Source organism: Grammomys surdaster, unplaced genomic scaffold, assembly GCF_004785775.1.
Source record: "Grammomys surdaster isolate TR1022 unplaced genomic scaffold, NIH_TR_1.0 166, whole genome shotgun sequence".
Lineage (NCBI taxonomy): Eukaryota > Metazoa > Chordata > Mammalia > Rodentia > Muridae > Grammomys > Grammomys surdaster.
The window spans coordinates 7,305,479-7,326,552 of record NW_021604614.1 but is presented as its reverse complement, the minus strand read 5'-3'; the positions used below and the strand labels follow the sequence as shown (position 1 = coordinate 7,326,552).

Sequence of the window (21,074 nt, the reverse complement as noted above, 5' to 3'; positions counted from 1 at the left end):
ACACACATACACACCTACCTCTTTGTTTAATCACCAGTATTGGGGGAAAGTATCAGTAATGTGCTTCCTCTTTGCTGTAAGCTCAAGAATGTGATGAATAGGGTAAGATGTTTCTCATTTCTTTGATTATAATTAGTATATGCTAAGTTTTTGTTTTAATTAGAGTAGGGCATATTTATACTTTGAAAGTCAAATGCATACTTGTTCTGGAAAGTGTCTGCACTCCACCTCCCAGAACCAGTCTGGGTTCCAGGATTACTTAAATCATGGTCTCTGATGTTGGGTAGACTCTACCCACCTTTGCTGTGGCTACACCTTTGTTCCTCCACATCCTGAAGTTAGGTGCTCTGGGATCTTCTGCAACAGACAGTGATCTGACTTCACTCACATGTGCCCCTCAAGCTCTCTCATGCCCAGAGTTTAACACTCCAACCTGGTGTTTTTTCTTTTGGTTGTCTTGAGCCTCTAGAGGAGCAGAACTGGTAGAAGGTATGTACATAAAAATATATTCTAAAAGCGATTCATTACAGCAGCCTGCACAATAGTGGTGGGGTAATCCAACAGTTGCTCTCTGTGTACCAGAGAGAATGAGAACTTGGTAACTGCTGAATGCATGTGGCTGGATACTTCAGCAGTCAGTGTGGTGCTGAAGACCTGAAACATTCCAGAGTTGTTAGTCTTCAGTATATATTGGAAAGCTAAAGTAGCTGGAGTCTGATATCAACAAGATGCTGAGATGACAGTCACAGCAGCAGTAGAGTTAAGTTAGACGGACTTAGCAGCAAGAAATGAAGGGGAGTGACTGGAGAGCTGACTCAGCAGTTAAGAGCACTGGCTTCTCTTTCAGAGGAGCTGGGTTCAGTTTGAGCCACCTGTGACTCTAGTCTTAGCAGATCTAACATCTTCTTCTGGCTTCTGAGGGTATCCGGTACATATTGATTCATACATGTAGGCAAAACACTCATTCATATAAAAATAAAGATAGAAAGAAGTGAAGGCTCATAGACATGCAACACATTGGCCTCAAACCCCATTATGTATCTGGTATACCCATAAGAAGGTGCTGCCCACTTGGTGGATGGGTCACCTCTCAGTTATCCTTCCTAGAAATGCACTCACAGACTCTCCGAGAGGCATGTTGCTTACTAGATTCTGTCACATTAATTGCCATCAAGTTGACAAGATTAAGCATCACGAGTCCACCCCTAGACAACTTGACCTGCAGCCACTCATACTTAATTTCCAAATTAAGATAATACAAAGTCATAATTCAGCATGGTGTGATGGAAGTGTACTATGTGCAACTGAAAAACATCAATTCTTCCCCCAGAGCAGATGTTTTCAGATTATACCCTGTAACTTAAATATGATACATAGAACGGCAACACTTAAGTTCTGACATTTTCTTTTTTTTTTTTTTTTTTTTTTTGGTTTTTCAAGACAGGATTTTTCTGTGTAGCCCTGAAAGTCCTGGAACTCACTCTGTAGACCAGGCTGGCCTCGAACTCAGAAATCCGCCTGCCTCTGCCTCCCAAGTGCTGGGATTAAAGGCGTGCGCCACCACTGCCCGGCAAGTTTTGACATTTTCTTAATGTTATATAGTAATAGAATAGGAAAAGAAAGAAAACACAAATATCTGCTTATTAATGCATACATACAAAGCCATGAACATTTGAACAATGTAAGACAGAAATATCCATAGCAGTTACATTTCTCATTTCTGTGATTGGTTACTTGACCAATCACATTTCTTGTGATTGGTTAGTTGTTTATATTTTTCTGTTGCCCAGCTCATATACTCAGCAAGTCCTGTTTCTTTATCTGTGGAAGTAGCCTGAAACTTACTTCGTAACCCAGGAAGGCTTAGAGTTTATGTCCTCCCTGCCTCAGCCTCCTGGAAGGTTGTGGCTCATTTACCATCTAGCCTGGATCCAGTTGTTGCAGTTTCAGACTTAACTCAGAACGTGGTCACACCAAGAAAGTCTCTACTCTTCCTTCCTCCATCGAATTCCAGTTTCTCTGTGATGCCTGGGTCAGTTATTTCTAATAACACTGTGACTCCTGGAGCCAGAGTGACCAGGGGAAAGTCTTAGCTCTCAGTTTAATTGAATCCATGTAATGCTTCTTGTGCCTCCTAAGAGAAGTAGTTCTTTGTCTGGAACCAAGACATCTATCTAGGCTAGAAGAGCATAGAATTGTAGGAACAGAAAGCAGCATGTTGCTAGTGGGCCACTAGGGGTAGTGTTGAGTGGTACTGTTGTCATTTCTACCCCCTGATTCTTGGATCCATGAATCCTGGCTACAAGAGAAACTACCATATTCTGAACACTGAATCAGAGCATATACAGTCTTCTAGAGGACTCTGCCCTAGCCCTTCAGGCTACTGCTACCTACTTGGCCATGTAGCTGTGTCCTTAAAAGGCCATTCCACCATTTTGTCAAGCCAGCTGCTTTAGTTGTTGATCCCGTGTGTCGTCTCCATCCTTGCCATTGTGTCCACTTCGTTCATGGGTCCATTGGGCAGTGACAGGAATGGCCAAGAAAGGAGTTGACTTCTGTCTACAAAACAAGCCATCCTGCTTGCTTGTTGACATTCTTCTCTGCTGATGTCACCATTTGATGAGCATTTACAGAGGACACAAGTATCTTCACTTCATTTGCAGAGATGTTTGTATTCCTCTTCCCCAAATGTCTGTCTCACCAATTTTCCAATCATGCTCCTTCCAAGTCCCCAGCTCTTCATCCAAACTACTGGGAATGCCCTGTGTGTCAGTGTATAAATTGTACATCTGTTCAAAAAAATTGTATATGGCCAGCAAGACGGCTTACTGAGGTAAAAGTGCTTGCCACCAAGCCTGATAACTTGAGTTTAATTCCCAGGACCAATATAGTGGAAAGAGAAAACTGTCTCCCACAGGTTGTCCTCTGACCTCCGTGCACACCAGTAGCATGCACGCATGTATAGAGAGAACAAAAATAATACTCAAAATAGAGAGCTCTGTGTCCTGCCCAGAGTTGTGCCTACCACAGGATTTTCTCTCACTGTCCTTCAGGGTAGTCCCAGAAGTGCACTATATGTAATACGCAGCTAGCGCTCCACTTCTGGGGGATGGACTCCACATACGGTAGCACTGTTAGTAAACCAGGCCTTACTTTTGTTCTCTTTAGTCATCCAGTCACAGAGCGTACCTCATGAGGTAGTGCTTGAGGACAGAAGGCATTGTTGGAGTAGTAGGAACCATAGGCATTTGAGCAACTTTGTTTACGACTGGCTTGGGCTCAGTCACATAAATATCACTTCCAATTGATGTTGGTTTGCTGCTTTGCATGTCCAACCTTTATGGCTTGGTAGGTAATGCCTAGCCTATGATGGGCAATTCAAGTCACGTGGTAACTTAGTAGATTCTCAGTTTCCACAAAGCCCCTGTAGCAGGCCAAGAGCTGTCTCTCAAAATCATTGTCTGTAGGTGAGAATAGGGCCTTGCTCCAAAGTCCCAAAGGCCTCCACTGTGATTCACCTGTGCAGTCCTCAAAGGCTCCAAACATGTACCATCAGGTTTGCTGGATCATGTGTTCCAAGTGGCAGAGCAGCTGGACTTGTTACAGGGGTTTTGCTGTTATTTTGGACCCATTTCTGGACCACAGTCTGTATTAGGCATGGTTCTCTTGACAAAAGAATAGAGTGTGTATGTTACAAGATGAATCATGGGGCTGACACAGACTGGTCTGGGTAGTGTCATAATTATAACTCTCTACCCACTGAAGAGACTGAGAACCAAATATAGGTGCACAGTCCCCAAGGCTGCCAGATGCCTTTGGAGTCCCCACTGAAATCCTAGAGGAGTACTGGGAGTCATTGGTCTTCTGCCCATGTGGCAAGGCTGAAGAGGCTGAGTCAAATGATGGATAGCAGCAGTAACAGGAGAGTTGGATGCACTCACGAGCAAAAAGCAAAGCCGGGCTGGGCAGCAGCAGTGCTTCTTCTTTTGGACCTCCTCTTCCTGTTTGGTCTGCTGCAGAAAGATGCCAGGTACTCTGAGGGAGGGTCCTCTCCCCTCAGTTAATCCTTTCTGGAAATACCCATATAGACCCACCAGTCAAGAGAAATCATCTTAGGATCTAACAATGCCATCTTTCCAAGCCTCAGTGCCGGTGGCTGAAGCCAAAGACAGAAAGAAGCTGGTCCATCAGTCACTGTGCACCTGTCTGTTGGCTGTTGGCAGCTGTTTTCCAGTCTGCCACTCTACTCTGGGGCTGTATTCTCAGCCTTTAGCCCTAGGCTTTCCTGTGGCTTCTGCATCACTTGACTGTAGTAGCTCCTGTGTTTGTTTGTTTCTTTGGCATTCTTGTTTGTTCGCTGGGGCACATCTTCCAGTAAGTTCCTACAAGAGACCATGCTGGAAGACACATTTCTTATTTCAATCCTTGGATAGATAGTGGGGTAGACCTAGAAGTATGGTGTAGATGTGTTTTTCCATCCAGTTCTGGAGTGCTCTATGCTTCTACTTCCCAGCCCTTGCCCTCGGCCAAAACTGCCTGTTATCTCCTGTACAACAGGAGCATTCACGGAACAGTGTGTCCACGCCAGTGCTATGTCAGGAATGCCTGCGCAGTCTTTCCATTTGGCACTGGAACTCTAGAGAACAAAACAGATGGGAAACAGGGAAGAGACAGCAGGCCCTGCATCTGCAGTTTTGCTTTCCATGGGATCCAGTCTGAGGATGTTCAATGGAAAATTCCAGAAATAAGCAACTCAAAATTTTGAAATTGTGCACTGTTATGAGTTATATAAGATCTTGAACTGTCCCAGACCTTCCCATAAGACTTGAATTGTCCCTTTGCCCAGCTGATCCAGGCTGTGTATGCTACTCTACCCTCCCACTAGTTACTTAGGAATTGTCCTCGTTGTTGTGTCTAGAGGTTTACATTCAAATAATCCTTTTAAAGTCGTCTGGCGCTGCTACATCCTTGTGCCCAGGCTACCTAATCACAAGTATACTGCCTTACCCATCACAAGTATACTGTTTCATCTTAAATTATACCAAGACGGGTGTGCACAGCATAGCCTGTTCACTTAACTTCTGTTATTTCTATTACTGTAGTAGTTTAATTCCATAGATAATTTCTGTTGTCACCCTTAGTGTGACTGATTTGTAAGTTAAACCTTTCTGAGTGTTTGTGTGTAATAATAAATAGCCATGCAGGGGTCGGTGCTGTCTGCAGTGGCAGATGTTCCCACAGCACAGTGGCCACACAACGGTTTCCAACCAAGAACCTAGAAAGGTTAATCAGGGACTGACCAAAGACTTAAGAAAGCTGCCATGAGCCGGGCTGATTCTCACAGAGGCCCCAGAAAAGGAGGAAGAAGGAGCTTGTGGGCACACCTCTCAGACAGAAGCTTGCCTGTATACTGAGCAGAGGTATAGCCAAGAGGCCCAGGAAATCTGACTGGAGGCATGACATTTCCTAGACCAGAGCTGCAGGACAGAAGGGTATAGATGAAAGCCCAGTGCAGTTCTGGACACAGTTGCTTTGGAACATGGATGACCTCTCCAGATAAGAGTGCCGAGTGAAGAGTTCTTTGACAGATGCGGCCCAGGACTGGAGGCAGGAATAGAGGGCAAGCCTTTAGCCTCAGAAAAGGCTGAGGAGTGCCTGTCAGCCAGCTGGAGGTGGGAAGGAGGTTGAAGGACATGGCCTGAATGGTACATAGCCTCAGGGCAGAATCAGGGGCCCTGCACCATCCTTCAGTGTGCAGACCCAGGGACAGGGTCACTGCTGCCCCTCAGAAGCTCTCAGCTGGTGACCTGTGAGTTTTTGAACATGACTCCTTTAATGTCATAGCTGTGTCTTAGGAAAGTCACAGGATCCTTAGCACACACCTGTGCAAGGGCTGAAGGGCTCTGGAAGATGATTAGACAGGGCTGTTGGTCGGGTGGCCACCTAGCAGGCATAAAGCCCTAGCTGCAGTCTCCACCGCTATATAAACTTGAGTGTGGTGACACACTGTAATTCCGGTGCTGGGGAGGTGAAGCCTGGGTCATGAGGAGTTCAAGGCCATTCTCCACAAAGCAAGTTCAAGAAAAGAATAAAAGATGGTTAGGCAGACGGCACCAGCCTTGCCCTGTAAGCTTGTGACTAGCTGGAAAAGTGCTTCCAAATGTGCCTCCATGTTAGCAGCTCACCCTTCCATGTTACTGTTGTCTAGATGGCCTGGCACCTGGTGGAGTTTCTCTGTTGGCTCATTTGGTGTGGGTTTTTGCAGTACTCAGGAAATACATTTATTTTCACTCACTTCAAAACCCAGTCCTGGTCAAGCATAGTGCTTTGTTCCTGTAGGCTTGTCTCCTCAGTAAACTGAGGAAGAGTCCTCACTTGAGAACAAGGTTTAGAGGCCGTTCTGGGAACAGAGCAAGACCCCATGTCAAGATGGAGAAATAAGCAGTACCCTTGGAAAGTTCAGTGTATCATGCTGAGGCAGCAAGGCCTCTGGCTTATCCTAGGGATGGCAGCCTAGCATCAAAGAGCACAGGCAGCCCTGAGCCAGGTACCTGCACTGTATGACTACACCATCCAGATCTTCTGTAGCAGATGCCACTTTTTCAAAGGTTGTGGTGCTGGTGGTGGTGGTTTTTTGGGGTTTCTTTTATATGCATGAGTGTTTTTCTGCATGTATGTTTTCGGTGCTTGTGGAGGCCAGAAGAATGGAGTTGGAGCCCCTGAAACTGGAGTTAGTTATATACGGTAATAAGCTAGCCAATGTGGGTGCTAGCAACCAGACTTGGAACCTCTGCAAGAGCAATACGTACTCTCATCCACTGAGCTGACTCTCTAGCACTCCCTCTTTCTTGTAATAGCATCTTATTTAACCTCATGACTTGCTGTATTCTGAGTGTGACTTTTTGGATAATGTTGTGAGTTGTGTTGGAGTGGACAGCCCAGTAGTATTAAGCACATCTACATTGTTACTTGACTGATATCTGGCACCTTTTTCATCTTGCAAAATTGAAATCTTAAATCATTAGGTGGCTTTTAATGTAAACTAAGTTTTTGTAAAGATATTAGAAAACATACTTAAGTTTTATGAAAGATTTCTATCATAAGGATTTAGAGTAAGATTATAAAATGTCAAGTAGTGTATCTGTAGTTTACATATAAAATCAGACAGCCTGTGAGTGTGGGACATTTTCATGTGTATGATAGTGTGTGTGTGAGAGACAGAGACAGAGACAGCGATACTTTTCCTTGGTGTGTGATGTTAGCACTAGTAGGGTGCTTAGGAACCTGTGCCTTGGGCTTAGCTGATGACAAGGCTGCAGAATGCTTGAGCTATAGACTCCCCTGCTGCAGAGTGTGGAGTCATGGAGAGTCTTAGCCAGCACTGGGCCAGTGTGAGCTGTTGTCACTGCGCAGTGTTTCAGCACTGGATTATGTGAGAACAGAACAGCTAAGCTCTACTGGCTGAATGCACCAGGAGCTGCCAAGAACTTGTCACTGTTTCTGAGATGTGCCTCCTTTGGGGCACACAGTAGTGGGCCCACAGTCTTAGCATTGCAGGGAATTACCACAGGTGTGTGTGTACCCCTGCCTCTGTACATACCAGAGGCAGAAGCAACAGAGTGGTGACCTGTGTGCTTTTGGAGTAGCAAGACCCAAAATCCAAGGGACAGGATGAGCTAATAGGCTCAGGATTATTGAGAAGCCTATCTCTCAGGCCATTTTGAGGGCCTGTCCACTGACCCTGACAGGAAAGGCATATCCAGCTTCCTCCCAGACACTGTACATGGAGCTCTGGGAACAGCAGTGTGGAGAAGCAGGTGCATGGTGGTTACAGCATGAGTCCTGAGTCTGTGTGGCACCAGAATACAAGGTGCTTTATGTCGGTGCCCTACCTCTGGAGTCCTGAGGTCGCACGAGTATCCTCTCTGAGGTGTGAATTGAAGTCTTGAGTGTCATGTGGAGTAAGAGGTCAGAGGAAGGCAGGTGACACCAAATGTTGTTGTCCAGTATTATCAGGTATTTATAGGGTGGGTCTCCAAGTTACTGCATTGGATGTCTTGTCAGCACAACATGGTGGGAAACAGAGGTGCCAGTGAGGCTGTCTTGCCAGCCCCGCCATCTGAAGAGATGTAGTAGGTGGCCCTGTGAGTAGAGGTGGAAAGGCACTGGGCCACATACCCCATGAAATATTTAGTTATCGCTGTGCCTGTGTACCGGAGTCTGGTAAATAACACTGGTCTGGGTTGGTACTGGGGACTTGATATGTATGGCATAAAATGTGAGTCAGTCCAACCACAAGTGTGTCTGTCCACAGCGTGTGGGGACTGCATACGTACACATCTTCCCAGCCTGAGCTAGAAAGCCCGTCTCCTCCCCTCTGGGACATTAGTACCCCACTGTGTATTTACCTCAGGAGCAGCCATGTGTTGCCCAATCCACAGTGTTTTACTGCACCACTGTGAACAAGTGAAAGTCAGATTCCTTCATTTCTGTCCTAATGAAGAAGAAATTAATTCCCTGTGTAGCCAGCATTGTTATTTATCTGGACGAGGATTAGAAATGAAGACCCAGTTACTTCATTAGCCTTATGTGCTCAGTGCTAGATTTGAACATTTTTTTCCCCCAAAAAACATGAGTAGGGCTAAGAGTTGGCTTAGCAGTTATGAGCACTTGGTGTTCTTTAAGAGGACCTGGGTTTGATCCCCAATACCCACTTGTCAGCTCACAACTTCTGTATCTCCAGTATAGGTGGGAATCTGACACTCTCTCCTGACCTCTGCGGACACCAGGCATACTTACATGCAGGAAAAACACTCATGAATATAAATAATAAAAAAAAGACATCTATTAACAATTGTAAAGGAGGGGGCTGGAGAGATGGCTCAGTGGTTAAGAGCACTGACTTCACTTTCAGAGGTCCTGAGTTCAAATCCCAGCAACCACATGGTGGCTCACAACCATCTGTAATGAGATCTGATGCCCTTTTCTGGTGTGTCTGAAGACAGCTACAGTGTATTCATATATAATAAATAAATAAATCTTAAAAAAAAAAAAAAACAATTGTAAAGGAAATGGGTACCTCTCAGGACTTTGTTAGCACAGCAGGTTGCTGTCCTTTGTGCATAAAGTGAGCTGGAAGTTGATAGTGACCACTGCTGACTATAGGAAAGGCCAGAGGTCATGTAGAGACAGCCGACTAGTGAGCTGAATATAGCAGCCCCATGGTGCTCATGTGGACAGCAGTTTCTAAAGTGAACAGGAGACTGAAAAAACATTCCAAAAACCGTCGTTGGTGTTGGAGAGAGGAAGAGTTAAGGAGTTGTGCACGGATGCCTGAGCAGCCAGGTGCGAGAGGGCTGCCCAGCAGTCATTCCTGCAGAGGTGTTCACTCTGTGTATTAAGTTCATGAAGGAAGGAAGGGGGTTATTTACAAAAGTGTACACTTGTTAACACTGGCTGTTCTGTGCCTGTCTGCTACTGTCCATTGTTCCAGACACAGAAGCAGCGAGGTTGGACTGGGCAGAGTAGATGCTGCACTTGGTTGGGGTCTCTTTCTTAACCGACTGCCATCCTGTTGTATTAATGATTGTCACGTTGCTGTGATCAAATAACTGACAGGAACAACGTTAAGTGTTTCAGAGAGTCTAAGTCCATGGTGGAATGGGAGAGCCAGTGGCTGTTCATATTGTGATAGGACAGGAAGTAGAGAGCTAGCCAGGCCCCACCTCCTAGAGGCCCCAAAACCTCCCCAAATGACACCGTAAGTTGGGGAGCAAGTATCTAAAACATGAGCCTTTGAGGCTCAAAATGTTGTAGCTGGCTCACCTGCCATTGGCCTCTTGCTTACAAACCCTGTTTCTTACAGCAACAGTGGCAGCCATGTACTACAGCTACTACATGCTGCCAGATGGCACCTACTGCCTGGCACCACCCCCACCTGGGATCGATGTGGCCACTTACTACAGTACCCTTCCTGCTGGAGTGACTGTGTCCAGCTCACCTGGTGTGACTACCACTGTACCACCGCCTCCTGGGACCACACCTCCTCCACCCCCAACCACAGCTGAATCAAGTAGCGGGGTTACCTCCACAACCACCACCACAAGGTATATGTGCCACCTGCTCAGTATGATGGCTGCCACAGTGACCAGTGTTCTTGGTCTGGATTGCATACCTACGTCTCCATAATTAGCATGGTTATCATTCATTTATTAGTATTATACCGTGCACCTGTACTTGCAGCTTTTGGAAAGCTGAAACAGAAGGATTGAAAGTTTAATGCCACTCAGCCAGGCCGGGTCAGGCATTCTCTGAGGTCAAGGCCATCCTGATCTGTAGAGTAAGCCAGTCAGAGGTACACAGTGAATGCCTGTCTCAAAAGAAGAAAAAGTTCCAAGCCAGCTAGATAATAAATAATACATGTAGTTGTTCTGTTCTTGTATTTTTAGCACTGGGGAGGCATAAGCAGGAGGATCAAGAGTTCGGGGTCATCTGTATATTGGACTACAGAGCAAGCCCCATTTCAGTACCAAAAATGATTCTTAAGCGGTGAAATCTAACCAGATGTAAATGTGGCTCTCAGGCCCTATCCCATATCTGCTCCTTAATTCTGGGCTGTTCTTGTCATGTTTGAAGCCTCAGCTGGGCGGTGTTAGGTGGAGTTCAAGTGAGGTGGACTAAACTTGTCAGAACTCAAAGGGTCTCATACTGATGGATGAGGGGAGGGCTCCAAGAGCTTGCGTCGAACAGTCGTACAGCAGCTAGTGTAGAACCAGCAATAACAGAAGGACAGGAGTGGGGGAGAGAGTGTGTGTGTGTGTACTCATAAAGGCTGCTGAAATACTTGACTATAAAACCCTTCTTTCTAATCATTCTAAGAAGTCAAATGTGGGCTGGGGGTGTCACTCAGAAGTAGATCAGTGGCCTAGCATGTGGGAGGGGTTGGGGGATGATTTCCAGGGCCATTGCTGAGAAAGTAAACACAGCGAAGGATGTTGAGCCACATTCTTGCCTGTTTTAATGACTTTTCCTTGTTTTGTTCCTAAGAAGTAGCTCATAGTTAAAGGCGGATGCTAATTAGGAGGAAGACTTGAATCCAGCTCTGGGATTTTGGACCTCATTCTTTAATCCCCACTGTCCTGGTTTTTTTTTTTTTGTTTGTTTGTTTGTTTTGTTTAAGATAGAGTCTTGCCTATTGGGCTTACAAGATGCCACTCTTGTAAGCTCACTCCAGCAGTGGTGCTCTGGGATATAGGAGCTGGCTTCATTAGGTTAAGGGGCTTCTTGTCTTTAGACCAAGAGTCTTGCTCTTACATGGTTGAGCCCAAAAGGCCCCTCCAGCTGCCAATGCCGGGCTTGGGCCATGCTGAGTTCAGGTTGCTCACCGGCTCTTCTCCACAGTGCGCTTGCTCCCGTGGCCATCATACCCCCGCCCCCTGACATCCAGCCTGTGATTGACAAGCTGGCAGAGTACGTCGCTAGAAATGGCCTTAAATTTGAGACCAGTGTTCGAGCCAAGAACGATCAAAGGTAAAGTGAAAGGGTTTGAGTGTTGGGCTGGGGTGTTTGCCTGGCATTTGTGAATTTCAGTGGCAATGTTTGCTTGGCATTTATGAGTTTCTGGGATCAAGCCCCATGTTGCAAAAAAGTCAAAAACTTAGAAGTGTGCCAGGTATATGAGATTGGGGTTTTTTCATTTAGCATTCTCTAACCCTGTCAGAATTCTTTTGTGCTTTCATCTTCCCTAAACTATCTTTAGATAGGCATATTTTTGTTCATCTTATTAAATTACCTAGAGTTGGAGAGGGCTTTTGTTGTTGTCTTCTTTATTGAGTGGTGATAATGTAGGTGTTTGAAATGCTGGCATTCACACTTCTCAAGGGTCCTTATCCCTTATGCCTGGCAGTATGCATAAAACATTGACTGCATCTTCTCCCATGGTATGACCCTGGAAGGTGGGTTAGCCCTCTGCCCAATTCACATGTCAGTGAATAGAGCAGGACTGAAGCCATGGAGAATCTATGAAGTTGTTCTGACTAGTGTTTATGAGTTGTCCAGGACAGTACAGGCCACATGTGGAAACGCTGAGGGCTGCAGTGGGCCATGTTGAATCACCAGATCCTTCCCTGTTCACAGGTTTGAATTCCTGCAGCCCTGGCACCAGTACAACGCCTACTATGAGTTTAAGAAGCAGTTCTTCCTGCAGAAGGAAGGGGGCGGTAGCACACAGGTATGTGCTGAAGGTAGGGGAGGCATGGAGCGCTGATGACAGGTGCAGAAGGGACTTCCTCTTGACTCCGAGGTCTACACTGTGTCTGACCTATCCCTTCAGGAGGTGAAACTGTCTTGGATCTGTTGAAGTGCCCACCCACTTATGCCTCGGTGATCATTTGTGCAGTCAAGCGTGTTCCAAACAAAAACCACTGTTGCTTCAAGCATCAGAGACTACTTTGACAATACTGAGAAGGAGAGTTGAGACATGGTCTCATGTAGCCCAGGCTAGCCTTCAGTTACTGATCCTCCTGCCTCTGCCTTCAAAGTGCTGGGCTTGCGGGTGTGCCGCTGCACCCAGTTTGCTTTAGACTGCTCTGTAATGCACCTCATGGTGTATATGCTGGAGCTGTTGACTGTCCTCCAGGGATAGAGCTGGACCGGCTGCCACCGCACACAGTCCCTTACACTCGGGGTACTTTGCCCTGTCCTGACACTCTTGAGCTTATTCTGCCAGAAATACTTGCTGGGCCTGAAATAGCATGTTCTTCTGTGGTCTTTGGGAGACTGTGACTTGAAGTTGTCCTTAGTGACCAGGCTTCTAAAGAAAGGTACTCCTTCAACTGTGTAGTCTGTCATACTAAAAGAATGCAGTGGGACTAGGGATGCAGCTCAGGGGCAGAACACTTACCTAGCATACCAGAGGCCCTGGGTCCACTTCCCATTACACACATACACGTGCGCGCACACAGACACACACACACACACACACACACACACTCCCCCAAGAGAATGATGTGAAATGTGGAAGGAAATGCAGTCATTGCAGGTGGCTTGGGAAATTGAGTGTTTTGATGGTTTTTTAGAGATTCATGTAGCATCGACCTCAACCTCTTTGAGTTTGGCCAAGGATGCCCTTGAACTTCTGACCTTCTTGCCCTTTTTTCATGAGTGCTGGGATTACATGTGTGTACTGCAGAATACACTCACATGTAACATGTGCTTATGTTACATGGGGTTTTTTTTGTTTTTTTGTTTTTGTTTTTGTTTTTTTGAGACAGAGTTTCTCTGTGTAACCCTGGCTGTCCTGGAACTCACTCTGTAGACTAGGCTAGCCTCGAACTCAGAAATCTGCCTGCCTCTGCCTCCCAAGTGCTGGGATTAAAGGCATGTGCCACCAATGCCCGGCCTCATGTTACATGTTAACATGTAACGGTACTCAGTGATATCTCTCTCTTCAGGCAGCAACAACAGCTGAAGAGGCTCCCACAGAAACCGCTGTTGAAGAATCGAGTGAAGCTGGAGAGGACTGCGCTCCTGAGGGTATGGCAGAGACTGGGGGAAGAGGCAGCGGGAAGAAGGAGGCTGGGTCCAGCAAGAGCACCGTGGACGGGAAGCTGGTAAAAGGTGCGCTGTCCTGGTGAAGCCCAGGCCTCATGGCTTCCCTCCTGAGGGACAGGACTAGGTACCTCAAACCATGGGGGCTTGTTGGGCTTGCCTTCTAGAGCTGTTATATTCAGACATGCTCACCTTGTCCTGCTTCTCCAACATGGTGTTTGGAACCCAGAAGGTACAAGCTAGTCTGGGGACCCGTCAGCTTTTAACTTACATCATTTAGTGGATGTGTCTATAAATTTTCAAATGTTTCATCTTCCCTCTAAAACTGTGTTCAGTTGTGATCCTGGGCAAGAGCTTCCAGCTCCAGCCCAAACAGTTGTGATGAGGTTTGTTTTCTTTGTCCAAGTGGCTCCCTGGGGCACCCTTGTCAGGCAGTGCTGCACTCGCTCACACTTGGTCTCCTTGCCCTATCACTGACTAGATGTAGTCTAGCAGGACAGATGTGTATAAGTGGCTGGTTCAATGGAAGACGGAGGAGAAAGGCTGCTTCGGGCTGTTTAGCAGAGCCCTGTGGTAGAACGAGAAGAGACCACAGAAAAGGGTGTCCAGAGATAAATGAGACCCTGCTGTGCTTTGAGGACTGGTGGCTCTAGTCATCCAGTCTGGAGAGGTGGACTACACAGCATGTGGGACTTGGCTTCCCCTGGGGCCTGTGGTTACTAATGGATGCTTTACCTACCTAGTGTTGGCTTTTTGAGATTAAACAGAGGAACAAGAGCCTTTGGGGAGCAGTGGCTAGTACAGGAGCGGCAGCAGTAGAAGACAAGCCTGGCCAGAAGAATGGCAAGGGAGACAGACAGCGATCTCCTGCCTGGCCTGGAGTGGCCTCCAAGTGAAGTCAGAGTCACAATCATCTGGCTGTCACTAGGAAAGCACTGTTTAGAAAGTCAGGTGACTGACTAGCAGTAGTTTCTGTACCAGAAGCCGTTCAAGATGCTGTCCCATGCTGGGAGGACAGGCCATCCACCTGGGACTGGAAGAGAAGAATGGACAAGTGATTCCACAGGACAGCCACTGCCAGCAAGGAGAAGGTGGAAGGCTGGCACTAGCTAGGGGACATCCAGGAGGTGGCTGTTATCTAGGAGCCACCCTCCAGACTGGTCTTGCCTGGGGTACCTGCGGAGCCGCAGAGAAAGGAGCCCCAGGCCCAGCTGCTGAACCAGCATGCTCTCCCTGTCAGGAGAAGCCTGACATGTGAGTACAAGCTGCACAGTGTTTGACAACACTCCTTCTGCAGTGAGGCCTGGAGAGATAGGCCTGCTCCTCTGCGGTGCAGGACACAGGAGCACAGCCCTGCTGAGATTCAGAGGACAGGGGCTGAGCCTCCAGCCCTGAGTATCAGGACAGATCCATAGGTTGAGACTATCATAAAACTTAGCCACTGAAAAGCTGACAACTCCAGAACACGGCTCAGAAATGCTGCTAGGTTAAGCACAATGAAATCACCAGGGTCAGAATGACTAGAAGACATACTGGGAAGTTCTCAGAAGTCTCAAAGGAAGGGACAGATGTGGAAGAAGTTCATACAGGTAGAAACAGCTCCTGAAGAGGAGAGAAAGCAAGTCAGTGCCTCATTTCTCTGCACATCTGAATGTAAGGACAGAAGACTGCAGGCATGTCAGCACCCTGAAGTCCTGAGTCCATGAGAACAAGGATATCAAGAACGTCACAGAGCTTGTCCCTGGGTTCTGTCCACTGTACTGCTGTGGGCAAAAGCTTCAGTAAGATACTACTTCAAAGCAGATAATAGTGTTACCTCTTTATGTTGGGTGAACCAAAAAAAAGAAAGACAGAAAAAAATTAAGTGAACATTTGAAGGGAAGAACCTAGGGAAGTGAGTTGGGTTCAGCACAATGTGGCTTGAGTATGTTCAGTCCTTGTCACGAAGGCAAGAGGGGCATGGGAGGCAGAATGGAAAAGAACAGAACTTGGGATGGAAGCCCAGCCAGTGGGCACAGGCCGAGAACCCAACCCTTACAAGCTTGCTGATATAACCCCTCAAAAGTCTATAAAACGTTCATACAGAAAGCAGAAACAAGGAACTAAAAATTAAAGGAAAAATTACTGAGAAAGTAATTTTTAAAAAACAGTAAAATATGTTGTGTGTGTTCAAGAGAAAAAGAATGCAAATATGAACGCAAAGTTGTAAATCTTTTTTAAAATACACAAAGCATGCTCATCACCTTAAATGGAAAAGAACTCAAGTCATGGAAAAATACCATTTCGAAGAAAACATAAATTGCCAAAATTATTTCAAGAAAAGAAGAGAAAGAAAACCTGACAGATTTTTAGTCTGGCAGATTTTTTGAAATACTGGTTGGTTAGCAGCCGCTAGAACCAGGCAAGAGGCCAAAACAAGTTAAAGTCTGGCTTAATTCACCCTGGAGAACCAGACCATTTCTGTGAGGAAAGCTCCTTCCGAGCGTGTGGGAGATAGGGAGTTAAGAAGCTCTCAAGCTCTGTGGAGTTCTGTAGGCCTCAGCACTGAGAAGCATGATGTTAGAGTATTGGGTGGAATCTGGTGATGTGCTAACGCAGGGATGGGACATGGGCAGTGAGACCTGTTCAGGGCTCTGGTGTGGTCACTCCTTCCTGGGCACTGAGAAAGCACTGGTGCTTTTGGGACTTCTGTATTGTATTGATAATTGCAATTTCCTCTACCATGTGTGTCCAAGGGATCAAACTCCGGTTGTCCAAGCTTGCAGCAAGTGCCCCGCCAATGAGCCATCTCGACAGCCCCTTCACTTTTAAAGATTTAATAACACTAAGGTATCTAGCAGCAGTGATTCCAGAAGTTCGGTGTCGAGTGCAGTCAGTGTGGGCAGTGCATGCTCCTGGTCCCGGCACTCGAGGCTCAGAAGCTCAGGGCCACAGCCTCATGAACCTCCGTGAGACAGACCCTGCAGAGAAAGGGAGAGAGGGGAGCAGGAAGAAAAGGAATTGTTAGCATACATAATCTTAGGATCAGAGAATTGAAGCCAGACAGAAATCAGCAGCTTATAGTTCTAGGAAAGCAGAGCCAGAATAAAGTTAAAAGCAAATGTCCAAGTGACAATAAGTTGGAAGATAAAGGGTTAATGTCCTTCCTATAGAAAGAGCTTTTCTAGGTCAGAAAATGGACCGAGGGCATTCTTCAGAAGAGAAAACTACATAGCTAGTGTGACGGGTTTGTTTACACAAGACACTGGTTTTTCTTCTCAAATTGGTAGTTGGGGCTGAAGAGAGACAGCTCCAGAGGTAAGAGCACTTCTTACACTTGCAGAGGACCTGGGTTCATTTGCCAGAACCCACGTAGTAGTTCACAGCATCCGTAACTGCAGACGTAGGGGATCTAGCACCCTCATCTGACTCCCAAGAACATAAGGTGTTCACATGGTACACGTACATATATGCAGGTAAAACACTTATGCACGTAGAATAAAGAAATCTAAAACAAAATTGCAAAACCAGGTGGTCTGTTGTTGTTGTGTTTGTGTTTTTAGTTAGTGTCGGGGCTGAGGAGATGGTTCTGTGTGTAAAGTGCTTACTGGCAAGGGTGAGGGTCTGAGTTCCTGTCCCTAGCACCTACTACTAAGCCAGGAGGGGCTGGAGCCCTGGTGTTTGGGGCGCAGGGGAACAGAAACAGTTTTCCCTGAAACCACTGGCTGTCCAGGATACCTACTGGTAAATACCAGCTTCAGATAAGATCAAGAATACAGAGGAAGACACCAACCTCAGGTCTCCACTTACACAACAACACACCAGAACAATATACAGTAACTAATAAACACTGTTAATATCACTCATCCAGGGTTTTGGGAAATGCATTCCCCTGCATTCTCACCTCGTCAGGAGGTTAAGGCAGGGGCGTTCTTTGAGCTCGGAAGTTTAAGACCAAGCTGGGCAATATGGCTAAGACCTCATCTCCAAATACATACATGCAGCTGTATGCAGAGGTAGTGAAGGCGGCTGTAAGGCTGTGGGTGTGCTTTAGGGAGGCACTCCTGGACCCAGTCCTGAAGATCAGATGTGCCAGAAGGAACGGATCCTGCAGGCAGCAGGCAAGCATGGCCATCTCAGTGCAGGCCTTCTGTACAGTGCAGAAGGGCAGGGGTAGCTGGATCACACAAGGTCCTGGCCACCTGGAGAAAGAGCTAAGGATCAGTAATGATGCAAGCTGTGGTATACAAATTGTGTAATCAGAATCCCCCCAGGAGAATTCCCAAGGCCGTTGGGCATGCTGACTGAGCTGGAGAAGCTTCCTAACCTTGGCCTCTTGGTTCTTGCAGTGCTATGGGGCGTGGAGCACCTGATAGTCTCCTCAGCACTGAGTGAGGCAGGGCATCTAGACACACAGGTTAGGTGGCTCTTTAGTTAGGTTCCTGGGCAGGTGCTGGGGACAGTGGTGCTTTGGCTCTGTGTCTGGCTGTGAATGCCTCTCCAGACTAAGTGTGGACAAGTGCTCTAGGACTTTACTGTCATGATCTGCAGAGCTGTTCCTTTTTCTGGAAACAGTATGTGTTCTTATATCATCTTGTATTTTCGTATCAACTCATAAGTGAGTCCATTAACATTTCGTGTAAGTCTTTTCGCTCTTAAATGTACACACTAAATAAATAATGTTTTTAAAAGGAAAATGACAAAAGTTGACCATTTAAAACTGAAGGTGGCTATGGCAGTATTGTTACGTTGCCCATGGTAGCAGGCTTCAGACAGCACACCCAGTCTGATGTCTTGCCTCAGACATTTAAACAATACTCCTTTGACTACATTCCCACCTGTAGACCACATACACACACGCACATGAACACTCACATCATGCTGTGCCTTCACAGCAGATGCCATCTGCCTGTCAGCTATCCCTCTTGCAAGTGGTAGTGCCTGTGACAGTGTCTGCGCATTCTGCCTCTGGTGCCTAAAAATACGTCACAATTGTCACCTTTTCCCAACAGCTTCTTTTGCTCCAATAAGCTTTGCCATCAAAGCCAAAGAAAATGACCTACTTCCCCTGGAAAAAAACCGCGTCAAGCTGGACGATGATAGTGAAGAAGATGAGGAAAACAGGGAATGCCAGGAAAGCACCAGCAGCGTGGCCAACCCCAGCCCAGCCTCGGCCCCACCCTCTGCAGTTGTGGAGGAGAAGAAACCTCAGCTTACCCAGGAGGAGCTAGAAGCTAAGCAAGGTTTGTCGATAGCTTTTAAAGTTCTTGAAAGAAAGAAGACAAATATAAGATTTATGTGCTAAGCCAGAAATTCTAAGACTGCAAACTAAAGCCTGGAGCCATGCAGGAGCATTCTGAAAGTCCTGTGTGCACTGCCATGGCACTGTGCACTCCTTAGCTTGATGCAGTGCCCTTGGCAATCTGTACTCAGAGCAGCCTAATGCGCTAAGCGGTCGGCTCTAATGGAGACACACTTTGTACTTGGACGACAGCCCCGGGGTGAGACACCAGGCCTGGACGCCCAGCTCTGGTTAATGCACCATACTGGGAGCGGCCTTTTGTGAGACTTGTCTTTCAGCAGAACCATCAGCCCTTGAAGATGATGCCTGCCAGAGCTGATTTCTTAGCCCTGGTTCATCTTCATGGGTCACAGCATGGCCAGTCACATACGGGCTGGGGCTGGAACTGCTGCAATGCTTGCCTAGCCTTTTGGGGACATCTGCCCTCCAAAATAGTCGTCTTCCACAGTGAAGTGGCTACTCAGTGAGTGCATTTGTGCTTTTACCTGTTCTTACTGCTTTTCTTGGAATGTGTTTCTGGGTATGCATGAACAGACCATACAGACCTGACTAAAGGAGATGCTTGGAACCAGTGTCCTCCAGAGAAGAGCATGCCGTGGGCCCACAGGTGCTCTGTCTCAGAACACTTCCAGTCACACTGGTGTGTTTGCGCCTGCTCTCCCTGTGTGTGAGCTCAGCAGTTTGTCATGCCCTCAGACACTTGCCACAGGGCATCATTACATGCCGACTTGGAGTGTGTTGGGCTCCTATGCTTGAGAGCCATTCTGTGATTTCTGTTGTGAAGCCCAGCTCCTGCCATCATGGAACTCCTTCAACCTCGCTGCCTTTGAAAATAAAGTGTACCTCCCCCAAAAAGCCACAATAAGTTTATTTTTCTGATAATGTTAGTCTGCCCAGGTTTCTACCTGCTTTGAGGTTAGTATTGAAATGGCAGTGTTGTATAGCCGGAAGGTGCCTATGAAAATCAGAAATGAAATGCTGCTTGCTGTAGACTCTGCCTTTCTTGTTTTATTTAGCAAAACAAAAGCTGGAGGACCGTCTTGCTGCTGCTGCTCGGGAAAAGCTAGCCCAGGCATCCAAGGAATCAAAGGAGAAGCAGCTTCAGGCTGAACGTAAAAGGAAAGCAGCTTTGTTTTTACAAACCTTAAAAAATCCTCTTCCAGAAGCGGAAGTTGGAAAACTTGAGGAGAATACGTTTGGAGTTGAGGTACGTAGGATGTCCGACGGCATGCTTGGGTTTGTAGTTGATTAGTTGGTCCAAACTCACCCCTGGCTTTGGAGCCCCAGCCTGAGCCACATGCCAACAGCCTAGCACCTGCCTCCAGCATAGTCACAGATCTTGCTCATAGTCTTGAGTCTGAGGAGACCCTGTGCCAGTTACCCTATAAACAGACCAGACTCAAGCTGCAATCTCAGAACACATAGGTGTGGATCCTGAGCAGGAAGCCCAGTTTATGGCCAGAGCAGGGCCTCAGTGGTCGCAGCCACATTACAATGTGGAGCTTACACTGGGAGGGAGCAGAGATCTCAAAGCCAGCACCTTTATCCTGTATTGTGCTGTAATTTTTTTCTAAAAGGTAAACAGCAGCCACCCATGTCTTGTCTGGGTGTAGCTCTGAGGTAGAGCACTAGTGCGTGGAAGGCCTCGAGATTATCGTCAACACCGAGATCATGGAGAACCCAGACAGCTTCCTCCTAAGTACCTTAGGATGCTCCTGGAACCCTCAGTCAACACTGTTGGCGGTAGCTGTGTATAGTTCAGTGAAAATTCTGGTCGTGCCTGTCTGTCTCCAGGTGTCTTTAAATATCCTTTATGCTTGGTGTCTTAGTTGGGGTTTTATTGCTTTGAAAAGACACCATGACCACAACTCCTATAAAGAACAGCATTTAATTGAGGCTGGCATACAGTTCAGAGATTTAGTCTGTTATCATCATGACAGGAAGCGTTGCAGCACTCAGGCAGACATGCTGCTGGAGAGGACCTGAGAGTTCTGAGGCCACCCCCAGTGAGACTTCCTCCAAGGCCATACCTCCCAAGAGTGTCGCTCTGGCTGACCCTGTGGGGGCCATTTTCATTCAGACTGCCTCACTTGACTTTCCTTCATAATGCAGAGCAAGCCCTTTGCTCTGGTTTGCTCTTGTTGGAAAGACAAAAGAGGCTAGAACTCACAATCCAGGGTTGCAGGCATGTGCCACCACACCTGGCTCCTCCACCCTTTTTAACTGTAATTACACTGATACTTGT

General features: G+C 46.9%; 1 protein-coding gene across 6 annotated transcripts in view; it reads left to right on the top strand.

The window, feature by feature from the left end:
* The window catches only part of Sfswap (splicing factor SWAP), a 68,493-nt gene that overhangs the window by 29,634 nt on the left and 17,785 nt on the right, over positions 1-21,074 (top strand). For 5 of the 6 annotated variants that reach the window (XM_028766256.1, XM_028766253.1, XM_028766251.1 and 2 more), the window contains 6 exons: positions 9,866-10,106; positions 11,401-11,529; positions 12,136-12,229; positions 13,452-13,617; positions 18,540-18,770; positions 19,846-20,036. In XM_028766256.1, coding sequence (XP_028622089.1) covers positions 9,866-10,106; positions 11,401-11,529; positions 12,136-12,229; positions 13,452-13,617; positions 18,540-18,770; positions 19,846-20,036 — 1,052 coding nt within the window. The remainder of the gene's footprint in view (positions 1-9,865; positions 10,107-11,400; positions 11,530-12,135; positions 12,230-13,451; positions 13,618-18,539; positions 18,771-19,845; positions 20,037-21,074) is intronic. The other variant, XM_028766252.1, reaches the window with a different exon arrangement.